At 39.9% G+C, this 20,357-nt stretch overlaps 2 protein-coding genes across 2 annotated transcripts in view; one reads left to right on the top strand and one right to left on the bottom strand.

Moving 5' to 3' along the window:
• The window catches only part of LOC123974553 (vang-like protein 1), a 61,254-nt gene extending 53,524 nt beyond the window's left edge, over nt 1-7,730 (top strand). Inside the window, exons 7-10 of the mRNA XM_046055364.1 lie at nt 1,262-1,300; nt 3,280-3,427; nt 4,117-4,351; nt 4,545-7,730. Coding sequence (XP_045911320.1) covers nt 1,262-1,300; nt 3,280-3,427; nt 4,117-4,351; nt 4,545-4,805 — 683 coding nt within the window. The 3' untranslated portion in view covers nt 4,806-7,730. The remainder of the gene's footprint in view (nt 1-1,261; nt 1,301-3,279; nt 3,428-4,116; nt 4,352-4,544) is intronic.
• A 3,118-nt stretch (nt 7,731-10,848) lies between these two features.
• Nucleotides 10,849-19,202, bottom strand: LOC123973313 (calsequestrin-2-like). The gene is made up of 11 exons (XM_046053230.1): nt 18,960-19,202; nt 15,773-15,857; nt 15,390-15,490; nt 13,932-14,040; nt 13,108-13,181; nt 12,150-12,280; nt 12,019-12,064; nt 11,702-11,756; nt 11,494-11,594; nt 11,258-11,332; nt 10,849-11,182 (listed from the first exon to the last, which is right to left on the bottom strand). Exons 1-11 carry the CDS (start codon nt 19,200-19,202, stop codon nt 10,973-10,975), a joined length of 1,230 nt encoding a protein of 409 aa, XP_045909186.1. The 3' UTR covers nt 10,849-10,972.
• Between the last annotated feature and the right edge of the window lie 1,155 nt (nt 19,203-20,357).

Raw genomic sequence — 20,357 nt, 5'->3', positions numbered from 1 at the left:
TGTTCTCATTCTGTTTACGCCAAATTCTGACTCTACCATCTGAATGTCAACAGAAACCGAGACTCATCAGACCAGGCAACATTTTTCCAGTCTTCAACTGTCCAATTTTGTTGAGCTCTTGCAAATTGTAGCCTCTTTTTCCTATTTGTAGTGGAGATGAGTGGTACCCGGTGGGGTCTTCTGCTGTTGTAGCCCTTCCGCCTCAAGGTTGTGCGTGTTGTGGCTTCACAAATGCTTTGCCGCATACCTCGGTTGTAACGAGTGGTTATTTCAGTCAAAGTTGCTCTTCTATCAGCTTGAATCGGTCGGCCCATTCTCCTCTGACCTCTAGCATCAACAAGGCATTTTCGCCCACAGGACTGCCGCATACTGGATGTTTTTCCCTTTTCACACCCTTCTTTGTAAACCCTAGAAATGGTTGTGCGTGAAAATCCCAGTAACTGAGCAGATTGTGAAATACTCAGACCGGCCCGTCTGGCACCAACAACCATGCCACGCTCAAAATTGCTTAAATCACCTTTCTTTCCCATTCTGACATTCAGTTTGGAGTTCAGGAGATTGTCTTGACCAGGACCACACCCCTAAATGCATTGAAGCAACTGCCATGTGATTGGTTGATTAGATATTTGCATTAATGAGAAATTGAACAGGTGTTCCTAATAATCCTTTAGGTGAGTGTATATTCACTTATTCTTAGGGGTAGAAGAATTTTTTTAAATGATTAATCTGTTGCTAATGGATTACTAACTAAACTAATGGATTCATTGTTTGGTCTTTCCAAGTTCACATATTCAAAATGCTTGACCAACAGTTAAAACCCAGAGATATCAGTGTATCATAAATGACAAAGAAAACCAGCAAATATTCACATTTGAGAAGATGGAACCTGTTAGCAACTGCATTAGCACGAAACAATAATTCAACTTTTCTGAGTTGCTCCCTGTGACAAATTAGCTATCTGAAACACATTTCAAGTCTCTGCAAGTTCACTTCCATACTCTACTGGAATGTGCTGAAAGAAATGGCTGCCTTGAAGGAAGGAAATTGATCTGCAAACGTATCATAATTGGAAAATTGTCGACAGTCAGATAAAGCATAGGTGATTTGTAGATAATGTGCTACAACATGCTAAAATACAAGTGTGGTTATTGGATATCTGCCTCAACACACACTCTGGGACATTTTGAATGATATTTGAGCAACTGCTGTTGACTTTCTCCTCTTCTTATGTGTCTCTTTACACCAACGCTAACCCTTTAAGAAGTCTTTCGGGCTAAACTGAAAGCCTACCTTTTGGATAGTAAGTAAAAGCAATTCCACTACCAATTAAAGCACCCTCACAGACTGCTGGTGTTCACTTTATAAAGGCTATTCTTAAATCTCTATCCCATCTTAGAAGTCCTTGAAGCTAAACGAAAGCCTCCTTTTCACACAAAGTAATGTCACTGAGTAAAACACTGTGGATCCACTCACTGTTCTTTGCTCGCTGCATGCCACAAGTTGATGAAAGAGTTCAAAGTCGTCCTTACAACAGCTGCCAGAACGTAACACAAACCCTCTATTAAGTTATTACTCTCCCTTAAGTGTACTCAAGCTTCATTTAAGTGTACTAACTTGACTCCCTCTTCATTTTTCCTTCTCTTCTGCTGCTTGTCTCCCTCCTTTCTTCTGCCTCCTCTCAAATGTTAGTGGGAGACAGTCACAGAGATGGCTGATAAATCAATAGCTATTATGCTGCCGGTCTTGTCATTTCTCTCTCGTGTCTCATCCTCCTTCATTTTCATCCTGCAGCAGCTGCTCAGGGACCTCTCTGTCTCTCTCTCTCTCTCTCTCTCTCTCTCTCTCTCTCTCTCTCTCTCTCTCTCTCTCTCTCTCTCTCTCTCTCTCTCTCTCTCTCTCTCTCTCTCCTTCTTGTCTGGAGCTTTTACTTCCCACTCCTCTTCTTTCTGCAGCCGCACCGACATTGTAATAAATAAGTCGAACTCAGGGACAGACAATAATCTTTCCTTGATTAAAGAGTGTTGAAGCCCTTGGCGCAAAGCGGCCGTAACACTCAATTACACTGCATCCAAATGGGTTCAGATGATTTTATGATGCCTGACACGCTATTTGGCCCCCAATCTTGTTTTCTCAGCTCTAGAAATTGGGAATTGGAAATGAATCCCAGCGGATAAAAGTTGGTATTTGCAAAGAAATCCTCCAAAATATAGAAGATTGAAATAGAAATCAAACAAAGGACAATTCTTTAGTGTGTTGTTTTTAATAACTAAATGAATTGTTTTTCATTGTGCATGAAATTTACATGGCACATTAAAATCAAATCACAACACATATGTTTGATTGTGACACTGATAATGCATACATAAAAAGGGAATACATATAACAATCTGTATTGTATTCAGAGGTTCCAAGTTACATTTACTGGTCAGATATCAGATATACATGGTCCATGTATATCTGATTTACTGATTTGCCAAATCATAACAAAATATAGAAGACAATAAGCAAAGACTGTCATTTGAATATGTTATTACTTATTGATGCACTAAATCGAGTGTAATATTAAAGGTGGAGTACACGATTCACGACACATAGAGTAATGTAACTAACGTAATCTAAGTTTACTTACGTCTGACAGCCAACACCTGGGTTTCAGCATAACATTTCTCACCCAGAAATCCCATCTAAGTGCAGTAATACCAAGAGCAGGGTGTGTTGGAAACTCCCTCCTCTCCGTCCATGAATTATTCTGTTCATGCACGATCCCTGCCCTGCATTAATAATTCACCAGCTCTGCCCTCTTTTAACCTGCATTAACGTCGGGCAGGGTTCATCAGCAGCCTCCTAGCCTAAATCCAAAAATGCTAACTTTTGAAGTTGCCCGAGACACGACTTTAATTGGACGCCCTGTGCCTCCTGAACACTTCAAGTGGCAGAGTAAAGGGAATGTTTGAATATCAATAGCCATATGTGGGTGAGCTGTGTGTTTAGATTTTACAACGATTATAGTGCTCAGAACAACCAAAAATTACAACTTTGTGTGGCTATTCTTCTCAGCTCCTGTGGTTTTTAATATTGCTGGTGATAAAAGCAAATGGGCTGAGCTTTCTGTGCCTTAACAATCCACCCCTCCACTCTGAAAGCAAATTGCACTTGATGTCATCACCAAGGATTTCTTTGCTCTTTTACCTCCGTCTCTAAGGATTTGTGGCACTTTACCTACAAGATTAAGAGAGAGACGTACATAACCACTCCTGTTTTATCGGTTTGTCACGACAGGTCCGGGAAACAATGCAGCAGCCGGACTTGCCCACTCCCAGTCCAGAGCCATGATTGCAGCAGCTGCCCGCCGCAGAGACACCAGCCACAACGAGCTGTACTACGAGGATGCTGAGCACGAGAGGCGTGTTCGCAAACGCAGAGCAAGGTAATCAGTGCGGTGACTCTAAAATAGTTTCAAGCATCTGTGGAGGAATATTTCAAGGAGTCTAGTGTCTAAGTATTACCCCATATAACAATAGGAAATACCTACAAAACTTTGCATCTTTAGTGCCATAATATTCCAGTCAGGAGTCCTTCCTCCTAACAGCTCTGAGTGAAACTCTGTAACTGGTTGTCTAAGTTTTATAGAGGGTGTTTTTCATGGCTGGGTTCTCCTTCTGGCTGCCGCTAACAGCACTGCGAGGAGCGAGGAGGAGTGGACTGTAGCAGTCACAGGTGGTTTTCATCCACCACTCTAACTTTTTCTCTCTATGCTAAGGCTGTTTTAAGATGAAGAATATGGTTCTAATATACCAAAGAAAACTGAATAGATTAATTCAGGTGTTTACTTGAAACAGAAAAGTTTGCTTAAAGCAGCTATAACCAGTAGCTCTATGGAGTGTTTTAGCATCTTTTCAGCTCATTGTTTTGGTTTTAGTGTACCTCAGATGGGACTTTGTATTTCAAATGTCTTGGTTGTTTCTTGGCTGGGCTACATTGTTATTTTTGGTGGGGCCCATCCAGCCCCACCCTAACTTATGAACTAGGAAGAATGTCTCGCTAAAAGCTGGAAAGTGATGTAAAAACTCGATTGCTCCATCATTAGGCACTAACCCAAGCTTTGTTTCCTACCAGACTGGTGGTGGCAGTCGAGGAGGCGTTCACACACATCAAGCGCATGCAGGAAGAGGAGCAGAAGAAGGCGCCAGGGGACGTGATGGATCCACGAGAGGCAGCACAAGCCATCTTCCCATCCATGGCTCGTGCCCTGCAGAAGTACCTGAGGACCACTAAGCAGCAGCACTGCCACAGCATGGAGAGCATCCAGCAGCACCTGGCCTTCTGCATCACCAACAACATGACGCCCAAGGTCAGACCTCTGACGCGAACGCATGTTTGTAGTCAGGATTTTTTTGAGGGGTTTTCATTTGGCTGTAGATTTATTTACTTTTTTTTTTACTTTATTGCCATTAACATTACAAAACAAAAGCTTCACATGATTTGATTTCATTATTACTATGTGAGCTAAATTCTAACATAATCCACCCCTCACCCCCCTCCAGGCGTTCCTGGAGAGCTACCTGACCCCGGGTCCCACCCTGCAGTACAGCCGGGACCACTGGCTGGCCCGTCAGTGGACGCTGATCAGCGAAGCGTCGGTCACCAGCGGACTGAAAGACGGCTCAGTCTTTGTGCTCAAGTGTGTGGACTTCAGCCTGGTGGTGACGTCAAAGAAGATCCCTTACATCCAGATGTCGGAGGAATACATCGACCCCAAGTCACACAAGTTTGTCCTGCGGCTACAGTCTGAAACCTCCGTGTAGGACTCCACACTTTTGTTGTTTGTTTTTGTTTGTTTTTTTTATTTCTCACCCTGTTTCGTTGCTCTCAAGTGTTTTCATTTTGGGCTTGCAGTTTTTGTTTTTACTTTTTTGGAATTTTTATATATTATATATGAATCTATATAAATTACACACGTTTGAATATATTGATCATTTTCTGTTTAAATTGGATGAAAACAAAAGAAAAAATTGAGGCCAGATTTTGTTCACGGCAGTTTGACTCAGTCGCCTCGAACGTGTGTGTGTGTGTGCGTGCGTGCGCGCGTGTGTGTGTGTGTGTGTGTGTGTGTGTGTGTGTGTGTGTGCGTGCGTGCGCGTGTGTGTGTGCGCGTGTGTGTGTGTGTGCGCGTGCGAATGTGTCATTTTGTGTCAAAACAATCACTGGTTCCTTTTCTGTTTGAAATGCTGTAGCCAAACAAGATGGGACCATTTAATGTTTCTGACATCCCCTGAGAGACTCGATCACTCCTTTATTTCCATGGGACAGGAAGACAGAGAGATAAACCACTAAGGACTTCCACGGTGTGACTCTGGATTTTGATAATTGAAGCCTGATGTCAACACATGACAAATAGCCTTTATGTGTTGCTGTCTCGTCTACAACATTTCAATGTATTTTGACGACTTTTGGACGTCAGCAAACAAAGAAATGGGTTTCTTTCACTCGAAAACCAAATTAAATGCATTTGACGAAAAGATGAAACTAAACTTCAGTCAGACTTTGCATTCAGTGCACATTTAAAAGAATATGCCTGAAAAGGATGGAACGTATGATCTCGGCCTGCTCACAAACGATGTCGGACTGTTTTCTTCTCGCCACAACCTCCACATCACTTCTTCAGGACCTCCGTAGAGCTCCAGACAAACGCTTTTCTTGACAGTCGAGATGTCAAACTCCAGTCCGCCTCATGTCCAGCTTAAGGCGTACAGTAACCTTGTTGAGTGCTAATTCCAGCATCCAAATTGAACTCTTCTGGTGCACGACTCTTCTCCAGGCTCAATGAAGCAAAATCTGTAATATTTCCACTCCAGTTGGGAACAACACACACACGCTACGTTAAACACCGGGGTGAACTCAGAATGAACCGGATCATAAGGTGGATACATGCCCAAAAACATTTGCCCTGCCTCATCGGTTCAATAACCTTCTCAGGGCTTTCATGTCTGCCTGACATGATGGAAAGGGAAGGCAGCGAGGAGGAGAGACACGAGATAAAAAGTACTACTGATTACTCATAACCAGAATTCCCCCTTTGTTACATAGCAGAAAATCTAAATAATATGTAAATTCTCAAATAAAAGCCAGTATTCAAATAAGCACGGCCAGAATTAACAAATAAAGGTCTGTCGCTAGTAAAGAAAAAAAGGAGGGTGGAATTACCTGCAGCTCCCTTGGTAAATTTAATACACTGTTAATTTCCACATCAATAATTACATCAGTACAACAATCTGCTGCTCTGAGTTTCAATTTTTAGAGAAACAGAAATAATGGTTTCATGCTCTGTTAAGCTACCGTCAACAAAAACACTTCCTCATGTTTTTCATATTAAAAGTCTACCTCTAAAAAGAAAGCTGCAAGACTTTTATTTTGGCATTTTTGCCTTTTAATCAACAGTGTAGAGGACAGGAAACACAGGGAGGAAGGTTAAATATGATACACAACAAAGGTCCTGTTCTGGAAAATTCTGGAGGAAGTTTTGAGATTTATTAATGGCTGCTTAACTTCGTTTAGGGGGAAAGCCAAAGTAGCACACCTGAAGAGAGTCTTGCTGTACAGATAGATTTAGTGCTTTGGAAAAAAACATCAATCTGAATTTATCAAGACAACAGAGCAAATGGTTTTCTCTGCCACCAACCTAAATAAAGGCCACTATTGGAGAATTCACAATATTAAAGTATGATTTAATCTTTCAGGGCTCAGTGGGTTTTCTTGTATCACCAGAATACGTAATAGTTGTATCAAGTCAATAGTGAGAGCTGCAGCAGGGTGGAACCTCCTTCCCAACTGGACCGTCTGGTTTTCTTTTACTACCTTGTCTCACCTCTGTTGTCTGACAAACATGCTCACAGTGAATCCCTTGAGGTCTGCCACTTCAATGGAAGACGCAGAAGGGATTTTTCTCATTCTTTCTCTCAGCCAATGTATCAGTTTATCTTGTAAAGTCAAAGAAATACAGTTAAATTAAGCTAATGTAACTTTTAGATTCTGTCAACGCTCAATTACTACTACTGTCCCTGTCATAACTGATCCAGTAAATTTACCAAAGTTGTAAAAAGAGGATCACACTTATACTCCGTATAACTCGCTCAAGAAGAAAAATATGCTGTACTAAAAATGGCTATGAGCAGGGTTGTCCTCTACTGCCCCCTGGCTGGTAAACCTAATATTTTCAGTTTGTCTGCCTGAGGGCAGCAGCAACATGTTTCCATATGAATAAAGATACTGGTTATTTTAGCAAAAACAGTATTTCACTGTAAACCTTTCACTATTAAACTACCTGGAAAGCACTCATAAAAACATGTTTGCTGTTTCCTGCGTAATGCATTAACGGCAAATATCTTTTTTTAAACGCCTGGTCACATTTTGTACCAATTGACAAATGAACTTTGTATGATCCCAATGTGACTGTGCCTCCTGTTTTTACACTGTATCTATTTATGTAAACAAGCATGTGTGTATGTAAGTATGTATGTATGCCATTCCAGTTCACATGACCAGCCTTTGCCCCTGTCCTCTACATCACCACCATCCGTCACGCTGCTGCCAGATTACATTCTTTCTTTCATGGTTTGGTTTTTGTTGGACAGCTTTATGATGATGACGTGACATTGCAACGTAAGACATGTTTCAGTTTTGCAGCATTAGCATTTACAAAAAAATAAACATTTTTATGAACATTTGTAAAACTGCTGTATGGGATTGTATTGTGTAGTAAAGGACCCCGATTGTTCTCCAAAAGGTCATTTTTGTTTCATCCGTTTTATTAGAACCAGTTTTATAACAGTTTTTCTGAGCACAAATCTGCTCTACGGGTTTAAATTGTGTCCAGATGTCAAATTTACATATTGGGTATTTAGTGGGAACTTTATTGAATGTGGAGGACGTAATCCGCTATACTGCTCACGTCAGCTGCAGATGAAAATGTCACCTTGGATATTCCTACCATATGAAAACAATTGAGTTTGAGGCCCTGTTTTGTGATTTACTGCTTTTCTACTTTTTTTGATTTCCTACATATACCAGAACTTCAGTTAAAGATGGCTGTTTGGCATATGAATAGCTACCAGACTTAGTTGTGAAAATGAGGTCTGTATGTTTAATGGCTGCATTGCATTCTGGTCTGTTGAGGCTTTTTTTGTGCCTTTTTGTTTGAGGTTTCTCTGCTGACTGGGCAAAATGGTCATTTCAGAAAGAAGCCCTTATTACACACTGTGTAATTATACAATGAAATTATTTTATTTAACATGATGTTAAGGGTATAATAATGGTTCAAATAATGGACTGTTATATATTTTTTATTGATTATATTCTCAGTTTTTATATTTATTTTTATTGATTAATGGTTTAAGGGGTTCAAAACGCCTTAAAATTAACCAAAATGTATATCTGTTGAAGTGCCTTGAAACCTCTTTAACTGTGCATATAATCCATCAAAAATATCATGCCATGTGATAATCTCTATTAATTGCTTTTGGGTAAACACCTGAATGAGCACCTGAATTGAAAAATGGACGGGGTACATATAACATGATTTTGTAAATGTAGGTGCAGAAAATTAGTTGTTTAAGGTATAATGAACAAATGAATTTAACCATTAATTAACACCATATTTAAGATGTAATTGCTTGAATACTGATTGGAACACAAACCCTTTAAAAAAACAGTTAACCAGAGGTTTACATGGAGGTCCTAATGATCCCAAATTACTTCTTTAAATAAAACATGAAATAAATCCAAATACTGATACTACTAAGGAACAGCCCAAAGAAAATGACTCATCCCAAGTAACTCAAACTCTTATTTTCATAAATTATCTCATGTCCACAGCCGTGTCAGCCAAGAACACCAGTGAACACAAATAACTGGAAAACAACCTCTTGGTTTTTTTAAAGCTAGTTTTCGTGTTATCACAAGAAAATTACACTTTTTATTGATTAAGGAGATGCTGAACTTGTGACCTCGACAAAAAAGTAAAATTACATGACCACCGCTGTTCTCGGCTTCCGTAGATATCAATGATGTTTACCATTGATGATTTAGAGTTGTTCAGTTTCCCTGCCACTAAACTATAAACGCCTGTCATACTGTGTAGCTAAGGTGTGGTAGTCTAGGCATACAAAGCATTTTATAGAGGATTTTTCCTTAAAATTCTCTATCGCAGTGTCTTTAATTTCGTCCCATTCCACCACACTTACTCTTCAGCATTTCCATATGCACTAGTTTCTTGCCCCAGCTGCAGGCTTGCTAACACTCTCCTCTGTCCCTGCCCATTAGGCATCAGGCCGTGTGACGTGCCGGAGCAAAATTCCAGCTTTTTGGGGCCTTATTTTGGTGGCTTTTTGTTGTCATGGAGCTCAATGGTAATTGGCTTGCCATCAGCCTGTCAGTGGTGCAGCCGGGCCTTGTGGGTAAATGAATGTCAGTGTCAGTGTCCGGTGCTGAAAACAAACAACCTCATCCTTCCGCGAGCCCAGGGCGCGAGGCCGCCTGTCGGAACTCATCTGTCCTCTGCTTAATTCCCCTCCCATACCCGCCTGCTCTGTGCAGGACCGGGACAAGGAGAGGGATGGATAGAGAGGAAAATGAGGAGCATTTGCATCTAAATGGAAAGTTTTTCTTCCCTTCATCCCTCCCTCTCTATTTGTTTGGTAATGACTTGGTTATGTTTGGATCGAGGCATGAGAGAAAATCCTTCTATCTTCTAGTGGCTTCAGTTTTGAACAGAAATCTACAACTTAATACACCTTACTCCTGTCTTTTCTTTGTTCTTTGCTGTTTTATATTGAATCTGTTAGACCCTCACACCCACTATATGTTGCTCGTCATCCTTCCTCTCTTGGGAGTAAGGAGGTGTGTGTGTATGTGTGACATGGAGAATCAGTCCTCTTGCCCTCGTTTTACTCAACGTTCATGTAAAACACCATCACACCTGACATTCACAGGATTATGTAACCTGAAGGCTCTTGAGAACATCACAACACTTGCACCATGACACCATCAGCTCCTTATTCCTCAGGAGAGTGTGCGACATCTTCTTCTTGCTTCGGGTCACGTTTAAATGCGCACACACGCGCACACACACGCACGCACGCACGCACGCACACACAGCTGATCGTTTTCATCTGTCAGCTATGGCATGGTTTATGTGTAAATCCCACACCATGATACAAACATCCTGTTTACACACTGCATCATACCCACCTCCAGGGGAATAATAGTTCTTGCTTGGCTCTGTATTATTAATTCATGTCCAGCGGTGTGGGTTCAGCAGGAGTGTGTATGCTCCATATGCAGGATGTTGGGCCCCGGAGGGCAGCCTTTTAGTCTGTTTCACCCCAACTCCCGCACCCCAGACTTCCTCCAGCCCCACTGTCCAGGTCCCTTCTCCCATTAGGAGGCAGAATGATGCTGAATTATTCACTGATGTTTGAATAATTCAAGGTGAAAAAGCTCATTGACTGAAGGAGAAAATGTCCCAGTCTGCTGTCTTAAGCATCAGTCTGGACCTTCTTATGAGGGAGAGTAGTGTGTGTTCTCACACCATAAAGACAGCACAGGTGATTCACATGCAGTCATGTACTTTTATTAACACTGTTTTACATCATGAAAACTTTCTCCACCAAAGTGCTTTATTTACCTTTCTGTGCTGCTCTTTTAATTCAGGTTTAATCTATTAACATTTAATATACATTAATTTTATCCCCCCCCCCACCCCGAATTAATCACAAGAAAACAATTCAAGCACTGTTCTACTTAGAAGAACATAAATATTGACATTTAGTTTCACATATATATACACACAGAATTATCATCTATAAATTTTTCTATCAACATATTTGTAATGTTAAAACTCAAAATCAGACTCTACAGTTCCCCTCAGCTTTATGTGTTTTAGCATCTTCCAGCTCATTGTTTTGGTTTGTTCAGGTTAGTCATCGCTGTCATCTTCCTCATCTTGGTCCTGACTTTCATAGCTGTCCTCTGTGATGTAGCTGTCAGGGTTGTCCTGGTCGTCAGCAGACTCGTCATCGTCCTCCGTGTTCACCCTCCCTGACAGGACGTCCTCTATCCAGTCCTCAAGGTCCTCTGCAGTGGGCAGGTCCTCGTCGTTGGACATGTCCAGCCACACGCTGTCCGCCTAGAACACAAAGAAAGTTAAGGTAAGAGTTAACACTTCACTTTGATGCAGTCTAGAATTGTAACCATTACTTACATCTGTGACGTTTACCACACCAATCTGAGGTCTAAACAGGTCCAACTTGAAGGTTATTTCCCAGTAAGTGGTCAGCTGCAGGGGCAAGACAAGCCAGGTTAACACAGACAGATCAGTGACCTACATTTGACAGGAATATGGTTGTTGTTGTTACTAGTTTGTGTAAATATTGTTTCTCAAATGTATTTAGAGAAATATTTAGAGTTAGAAATGGTAAGCTAATGATGAGGCAGAACCAGAGGGAAATCATCAGGGTCGATCCAGACGATGCTGAGCTCTGGGTTGTTGGTGTTGTCTCTGGCCACGTCTTTCAGGATCTCCAGGAATTCATAGCCATCTGGGGACGACAGAACAGAAGAACCTTCAGCTTTAGTTGGCTTACCTTTAAATAAGAGCAAATAAGAAGGGAAACAACTGTGAAACCAAAAGAGAAGAGGCACACACCTGGATCTTCCTCCTCAGCAAACGCAACGATATGTATTCCATCCATGTCGTCCTCCTGGAAATTTAAAAAAGTTTACAACAAAGACTGGTTTACAATCCAACTTAAATCCATTTTTATAGTATTCTGCATAGGTTTGATTCACTACATAGGTTAAGTTAATTCTACATATACAACATATAACCATACACTGTATGATATCTGTATATCGTCCTGATGTGGCTCCTCAAATCAGGTTAAAACAATTCTATGAAAATGTATACAATATAGTTTGTGGGGCTAAATCGGTCAGCTTTGTTAAGACCGAACAACTACTCACCCAAGTTTCAAACATATTCTCTGCCCGGAGCTTCCTCAGAGTAGCCCTGTAAAAAGCACACTTTCATAAAATGTGTACCCATGTTTTAATAGCGCTGAAATAACCTATAAAACATATAAAATTAAATCAACCTTCTGTGTTGGTTCACAAACTCGACAATGTCCATCTCTGACAGAGGTCTGCCGGGCAGAATGGCCGGCTCCTCCATGAACGGCTCATAAAAATTCACCTCGTTCATCTTGAGGGAGAGATGTTTGGCTACCTAAAACATACAACATGCCAGGATTTCATTCTGATTAGTGGATGGAGGATATAATTATGGGGTTTTGTCTAATAAGCGGATGAATCTAAGTAAACAAACAGAAAAACTGAAGGGTTTCAATCAAAAAATAATCATTTTGATTCTAAAGTTCTTACAACTTTGTGTAATGCTTCACTCCTCTCCCAAGTGTGTTCAAACTTGAACTTGAAAATAACACCGTTTCCGCCAGATCATCATTTCATTGTGTTACTATTCAAAAGATAAAATTTTCTTGGGAAACAGGCTTATTTGCTTTCTTTAGCTGAGTGAAAAGAAAAGAAACATGTATGAAACTACCAGTAGCTTAGTTTAGCATAAAGACTAGAAATGGGGGGAACCTGCTAACCTGACATTATCTGAAGGTAACAAAATCACCCTACTAGCACCTCTAAAGCTCGCTAATTAACAAGTCTGGTACAACCCCTCATTAAAACACAACCTGATGTTTTTACACTTGGGGAAATAAATAAGAGAAAACGTGATGATCTAACAGCTTTGGAGGTGCTAGGTGGATTTTGTAGCATTTAGACAGAGCCATACTAACTATTTCCCAGTTTCCAGTCTGTATGCTAAGCTAAACTAACCAGCAGCTAGCAATAGCTTCATAGATCTTCGCATCTAATGCTCAGCAAGAAAGAGAATAGTGGATTTTTCTACCTTTAAAGAGTGTATTAACAAGCCACGTGTATGTGTGAGGAATCAAAAGTGGGTTTTTAAGCAATATATGATCATTTGATTCCTTAGATAGTAATGCAGATTAAGATTTCATTTTGTACATCAAGACTTACAGATTTATCAAATGTAGCAAAGAACTTGATGTAAGGTTGAAATCGCTCTGAGGCCTCCTGAAAAGCTTTGTAGTCTAAGAAAAAAGGGAGACAGAGAGAGAGACTGATGAGGAACTCAAGAGAGAATGACAGAAACCTAAGTAAGTAGGACTAAGTAAAACAGATTTAAGTGTTGATCTTCATCATTCACATTCTGCTCACATTCCCAGCCAAATCTACAGTATGTGTGATCGGGAAGGCAAGCAGTGAACACCACTCGCTTCATTCAATTTCCCATCATGATTGTACTGTCTTCACCCAAGTAACAAAGTCTCCCTTAATACAGTTTTATACGCTTGTAACGCGCCCCTGGCTCGGCTCCCAACAAGGTCACAACCAAGGACCAACCTATCTCTGGATAGAAATAGGCTCCATAATGAAACTTCATGCCACTGTCATATCAGACCAGATAGCATTTTCCCTGTCTCACTTTTTCTCCCTTTTTTTTGTGAGAGGAACTATAATTGCAGTTTGACCTATTAGACAGAGAGCTAGAAGCTATTTAAAGGCTCTCTGGAGACCGAGCGAGAGTGTCACAGTCTGGAATCAGGTTTCCCTTTAGCAGTTAGTTAGGCTACATGATGATGTCGCTCCATTAGCATATAGATCCCATTTGCATCTGGGGAAAGCGATATGGCAACTTTAGGGGAAAGAGAAACCCTGTGGAAGTATTTTTGAACCCATCACATGCTTCTTGTCTTTGTTAATGAAAGCACAAAGGCATTAAAACACTTCACTTGGTCACATAGACACTATATGGCACATGAGTTTGGTGGTAAACTAACATGAATCTTCTCCTTTGAAGTAGCCAATGAGGCGTATGTCTTCCTCCATCCTCTCGAACGCTCGCAGCTCCATGGCATTATTGATCATTTCCACTGGGTCCTCCAGCACCTAGAGGGAGGTATAATACAAGTGGGGGATTTTCACATTTCAACAAACGCTGCAAAACAGCAAAAGATAGTTCAGCTTTCTTGCTGAAAGTTAAATGAGAAGATCAGTACCACTGTCGTGTATCTGTTAAATATGAAGCTACAGCTAGCAGCCAGTTAGCTTGGTTTAGCATACAGACTGGAAGCACTGGGTGACATACTAGCTTTGCTCTGTCCGACGCTAACATAGCCTGCCTACCAGAGCTTCTAAAGCTCACTAAGGTAATTAACACGTCAAATCGTTTATTTAATCTGTACAAAAACCAAAGTGTGGTTTACAGGGAGTCATGTGCCAGATTATTTCTTAGCCATGAGCTTTTGTTTAGTTTCAGTGCAGAGAATCTTTGACTTGTATGAATTATGAGAAGAAATGAACAAAGCAGCACAGTTGAAGAAAGTACATTTAAACTTGGTTGGTGGATTTTTTTTTCAAACAGAGCCAGGCAGTTTCCCCTTGCATCTACTCTTTTTGCTAAACTAAGCTTATCGGCTGCTATAGCCTTAGGTACTTATATTAAAAGCCTAGTCCCAATTAGACAACTGTCCCTTTTATTGGCCTGGTGTGGCTACATGCAAATAAACACAGGTTCCCTTAGACGCCTGGTCTACTTTTGATACAAGATGTTTAAAGCCTCGTAAAGCCTGTCAGGTCACCTGCTTGTGCGAGTTCTAAGCTGCTTAGATTGTGCAATACAAATATAAATGTTAATTTTTGTCATCGTAGATTCTCCACAATTCATTTGTTCAGTTCAATTCAGATTTATTGTTATGATAAAAACGAGACCTGCATTAATGAAACATTTTGAATTCTGCAGCTCTGATTCATGCCTCTAACTGGCTTCTTCTCCATAGCAAATGCAGCTGAGGCTCATGGGTACTGTCGTATTGTGAGTCAAAATGCCAGAATGACGGACAAAACATGATTTATCAGAAACAAAGTAGAAATGATTCAAATGTATGTGCTCATTCCTGTGTTTCTGTGTTACGTCACAGTGAGGACACTGTTTAAAGAAAATATTAAACTAGGAATGGACAAAAACACTTCTGTTGTACTACCACCATCCTACTTTGCAACCTATTCCTTTAAAAGAATTCATGTGAAAACGTCATAGATTATCACTTTAATAAGAAATACCCCCAGGGCAAAATGACATGAAAGCTACTGCTGAATCTTGGATTTCTATGAAATACATCATTTACAAGTATCCTAATGAGGCTGCAGCTGTTAATTGCTTGAGGATTTCTACTCTCAGTTCAGTAGCTGACAAGAGTGCACATCTAAAAAGTACCAGAATCAGATTTTCCACTCACATCCAACAGAAACTCCACCAGTGTGTCTGCTGAGAGCTCGCCATCAAACTCAATGACACGGTCGTCCTTGAAGACATACAAGCTGCCCACCTCCTCCAGACCTAATTAAATAGCAGGAGTATAGTATAGAAAGCTAATTTGAGGGGTTCACATTCAGATAAAAGTAGCAAAGACACCGTTGCCATACAGTTTCAGTACGTTACAGGAAAAGAGTATATGGAGAAAGCAATGCCATGCAAAAAAGTGTGTATATATATATATATATTGGCACAGGAGTGATTTTACAGAAAATAGGCTACTGATTTAGGATAAAATCTGAATTTAGACATTCAGCATGCTCAATAATGCTACTGATAATATGGGCTCATGTTATGGAGTCATACCCAGTTTTTTGGCTACTTTGACATCCTTCTGGGAGTCTACCATCCCAAACCCGATGTCTTTGTTCTCCAGGACCTGAGCTGTGAGCTGGATGTTCACACAGACAAATGTCAGACAGAACATCATTTCACACCTTAACTCTTTATCTGTAAAAACTGTGAGTCAGGCCAGAAATGTAGGTGATGTCTTGGATCTTAGTTTTAGCAGCCATATTGAATAAGTTTATCATCTAAAAAACAGGGACTTTGTGAGGGTTGTTTTAGCCGTGCTCTATGGCGATGTCGGCCTGTCGGTTGATCCACCACTTTGCTCCGGACTGAAATATTTCAACAACTATAACATGGATTGCCATGCCATTTAGTACAAACATTCAAGTCCCCCTCTAGGATCACTTTGGTGAATCTCGGACTTTTCATCTAACGCCAGTACCTACATGTAAAACTTGACCAATGAGCCTAAGGCTGTGCTTTGTGTTTAGTGCTAATTTAGTGCTAACAATATACACTCTACTCTCATTTCCACAGATATAGTCAGAGAGACATATCTTAACGCCTTTTTTTTTTTTTTACTGTATTTGTGTATATCTATTCATCTATTTATTGATCAAATGTTAGCATGCTAACATGCTAAACTAATGTGGAAAACATCACATCTGCTTAACATTTGCATGTTAGCATATGTAGCTATAGCCTCACAGAGCCTAGCTGTAGGCTCATAGTGTTATCATGTTTTATTTCATGCCATTAGTAAAGCTGTTTGAACCATTACAACACTACATAGAGTACAGTCTAAACCTGCTCTATGTATAAAGTACCATGAGTACTTCTGTTATGAATTGGCGCTTTTTAAATAAAGTAATATTCAATTGAAATATATGGAATCTGCTATATGAATAAATTACCTTCCTTTTCATATTGATTTATGATGGCTAAACTAATTATGATGATGTGGTTATTTTATTCAGATATACTAATTATGACCAGGGATGTATAGCCACAATGTAGGACATCAAGGTAATTTCCTGACAAATACACACAAATTACACATGTTTTCTAAAGGCCAATTTTGCTTTATTTTCTTGAAATGTTATTAATTTTATTTTTCTGCTGAATATATTATACATATGCTGTAGTATGTGAAATATTTTATTTCAATTAGGCAACATAACGTTATTTTTTACTTCCACCAGAATTGTATTCCTCACAGTGCGGAGTGTGGCGTTTAGACCTTCTTTGGGCAGTGGTTCCCAACCTGGGACCTGGTGCGAAATGATAGGATAGGAAAGATGGTGAAACTTCTGCTACACAAAGAAAAAGCTTTTCAGACTTTTCAAAACTTAAGAACTTATGAAACGAGGGGCTCATAGTAGACATTAAAATTTGAGGGCAAAATGTTTGGGACCCACTGAAGTAGAAAGACATTTCCAGTAAATCATTTCTTATCCTTGAAAAATACTGACTGAAATCACCTTGTTCAGCTTTTAAATAGACTCCACAGATCAGCCTGGGATCAAAATACTTTCTACCAACATCCTCCCCTCTGCACTATGCATTTAGCTTGGCACTTCTATGTATTTGAGCTGGCATCCACAGCTGCTGCTGTCCTCGTCAATACATCTTTTCATTATTTAAGTGTGTGTGTTTGCTGAGAGCCCCCTGTGGAGTTTTCTTGTTAGAGGGAAGATGTGAGACTGCTTGCCTTTCCTTGCTTCAAGAAGGAAAACAGATTTAGAAATACCACTGAAGAGGAGAGACTTGGGTTCTGTTTCAAACAGAGCATGAAACATGACAGGAATGCAGAAGTGATAACTGAAAAGGTGGCTTTGTAAGAACAAATTCAAGGTGTGAAAAACACGGGCCCCTTTTTCTCATAAGCTTAGCTCATAAATAAGAAGGGAAGGGATGCCAAGCGAGTACATCCACTTATTTCTAGTTCACAGCCAGATAGCGAAGAGTTTTGGGAACAAGCTAAAATTAACAGAATGACCTAGAAACAATCCCTGGATACATATGAACCACAGGGGAGATCACATGATGGGATTAAAATCACTGCTCGCCAGTTAAGAGAGTGTGCAGGTAATACACTGACTCTGTCCGTCAAACTGTTATAATGTGACAGCTATGAGTCCTGCTTCACTTCACTTTACGGTTAAGGAGACAGTGTACACATCAAGGAGACAGAGGGAGAATGAGGCATTCAGTGTCTGCTTTTTCAATCAGAGGGGATCACTGACTATGCAATGACATGTTATGACAGGTTAGAGTCAAATGAGCACAGCAGTGAGGCTGCGAGTCTAACCCAGGGGGATTTGAGCTGTAGCTTATTGAGACATTTTTATGTTATAAGTGATCAGATATATCAGGGCCCTGTGTGTCATGACAGATACATCTCTAAACTCCGGCTCTCTTCTTTGATCAGTAATGACGTCTTCTTGGCAGGATGCAGGTGTTGCGTGTACCTGAAGAAGTCCATGGCAGTGTCACTGGAAAATTTAGGATATGTAGGGATGTAGAGAAGTGCCAATTTGTTGACTGACGATTAATGAGTTGTGGGACAGAAGAGTAATAGATAACAATTTTTTTAACTGGTAAATTGTTTATGCCATTCTGGCTTCAGTTTCTCCACTGTGAGTCTTTGCTGCTTTTCTCTGTTAATAATAATAATAATTTTCTGATAATTGTTAAACTTTTTTTAAATAGTATGTTAGCCTAGATCTGTAGATTGTAGACTGCTAATTGAACCAAACAAGGCATTTAAATATATCTTTTAAATCCCTTCTTATGACAAACTTTTATAGGAGAGCCTTTCCTGATTTTAGTTGATTTTAATTATTTATTAGTTTCTTCCTGCTTTTACCGCGTATCTGGTTATTTGTTTGATGTTTATGTACAACATTGTTTTGAAAAGTACCCTAAGAAAAAGATTATTAGTAATATTATATTTCTGTCTGGACCAAGTTGGTGGACCAACAGACCATCGCTGCCAGCCACTAGCTTGGCTAAAAACGATAAACATTATCTTGTTCCAGCCTTTAAAATGCGAGGATGTTCTGCTTTTCTTTGTTTTTCATTGTAAATTAATGTGTTGGTCTGACAAAACAAGACATTTCAAGATGTCTGAAAGTTCCACTCTCTCTCTACTAACTCCTCCGGCTCCCCTCTCCCCATCCCCGTAGACCCCCTTTCTTACCTCTAGCACCAGCTCTGTCATCTGGAACCGCTTCTGCAGGCCCTTGTTGGCGGGCAGTGGTTCATGGTAGAACAGGCACAGCAGGTCGTATCTCTTCAGAGCTTTCTTGTAGTTGCGCTCGTTGATGTCCAGCACCCTGTCCTTCCCGTCAAAATTAGGGAACTCAAGACCTTCCTCAGCACTGCAAAGGAAAAACAGCCGAAGGCACATGCTGGATAGTAGAGATAGCCAAATTTGCTGCATTATTGTACAGTTGTGGAGGTGTTTGTGAGCTAGAATGAAGTTTTTAGAATCATCAAAGATGAAGAAAAATGAAGGCCCGACTTGAAGAGTGCAATAGATATCACTCAAATGTGATTAGCTAAGATTCATCTACAGATTTGACATCTCTAGCAAATATTTCACCACTGTTTTCTCTCTCTCTCTGCTTCAGTCTGTTGCTCTCCTCAGACATCTCTCCCTCTCCACCTGTCTTCTGTCTCCTCCTCTCTCCGTCACCCAGTCTTACTGCCCCAAATCTCCCAGGAGGGTCCCTTTCTTTCCTCCTTTACTCTCCCAGACTGAGAAACTCACTTTCAACTATCCATTTGCAGGACAATCATCCATGTGATAGTCATCATGCCCTTGAAATCCATTTAGAAATTAGAACGGAGCAGCTGTGGAGATTTTATCAGCCATTTAATCAGCAATGACATTATCCATATCAAAGAAAAAGATACGGTATTTGCTATATGCATTCCAAAATTAAAAATTAAATAAAATAAAAATTAAATCTCCTGCTATGAAATGATTGAAGGTTGAAATATTTAGAATCAGAATCAGAAAGAGCTTTATTGCCAGGTTGTTTTTGACACATACGAGGAATGTGCTAGACATAAACATACAGTTGACATAAATAGATTTGAAAATATATAAATATTGTAATTGTAGAATTATAGAACTTTAGAAAAGTAAAACAATGTATCAGCATATTTACATGTGCATTACTCTGGATTTGTGTTATGCAAACATATTACAAGGGGAGAGAATTTGTATTTATATAAATATTATATTATTAATATATAAATATTACATTGACAAAAATATAAATATGGCAATCAGGTAAAATGGACCAAATAAGGTTGGAGCTTTATAACACTCTTACAGCCAATCATAATTACTCATCTTGAACTGTTGCTACAAGACTAAAATACTAAAAAATAGTTTTGATTGGTCTGAGATTTCTATAGTGGGCAGGGCACAGCCTGCATGAAGTACATCAGAGAAATCATACTGTATGTAAAAAATGAGCTTGACATAGTAAATTTCACTCATCACTAATAAGGGTGATAAAGCAATTGTAAGTAACCTTACCAACAAAGTTAAATGTTTGTGAAAGATGTTTTGCCAGGCTCTTTC

The sequence above is a fragment of the Micropterus dolomieu genome, linkage group LG01 (assembly GCF_021292245.1).
Source record: "Micropterus dolomieu isolate WLL.071019.BEF.003 ecotype Adirondacks linkage group LG01, ASM2129224v1, whole genome shotgun sequence".
In the NCBI taxonomy this organism is placed as follows: domain Eukaryota; kingdom Metazoa; phylum Chordata; class Actinopteri; order Centrarchiformes; family Centrarchidae; genus Micropterus; species Micropterus dolomieu.
This window is presented reverse-complemented; position numbering and strand designations above follow the sequence as displayed.

What these genes read in the sequence shown, in the direction of transcription:
- LOC123973313 (XM_046053230.1), bottom strand. Translation starts at nt 19,202, where the DNA reads ATGCAGCAAATTTGGCTATCTCTACTATCCAGCATGTGCCTTCGGCTG. An exon ending in TGGTGGAGTTTCTGTTGGAT is followed by an intron (nt 14,041 to 15,389) that starts GTGAGTGGAAAA and finishes ACCTCCCTCTAG; the next exon opens with GTGCTGGAGGACCCAGTGGA. An exon ending in TTTGTGAACCAACACAGAAG is followed by an intron (nt 12,065 to 12,149) that starts GTTGATTTAATT and finishes TGCTTTTTACAG; the next exon opens with GGCTACTCTGAGGAAGCTCC.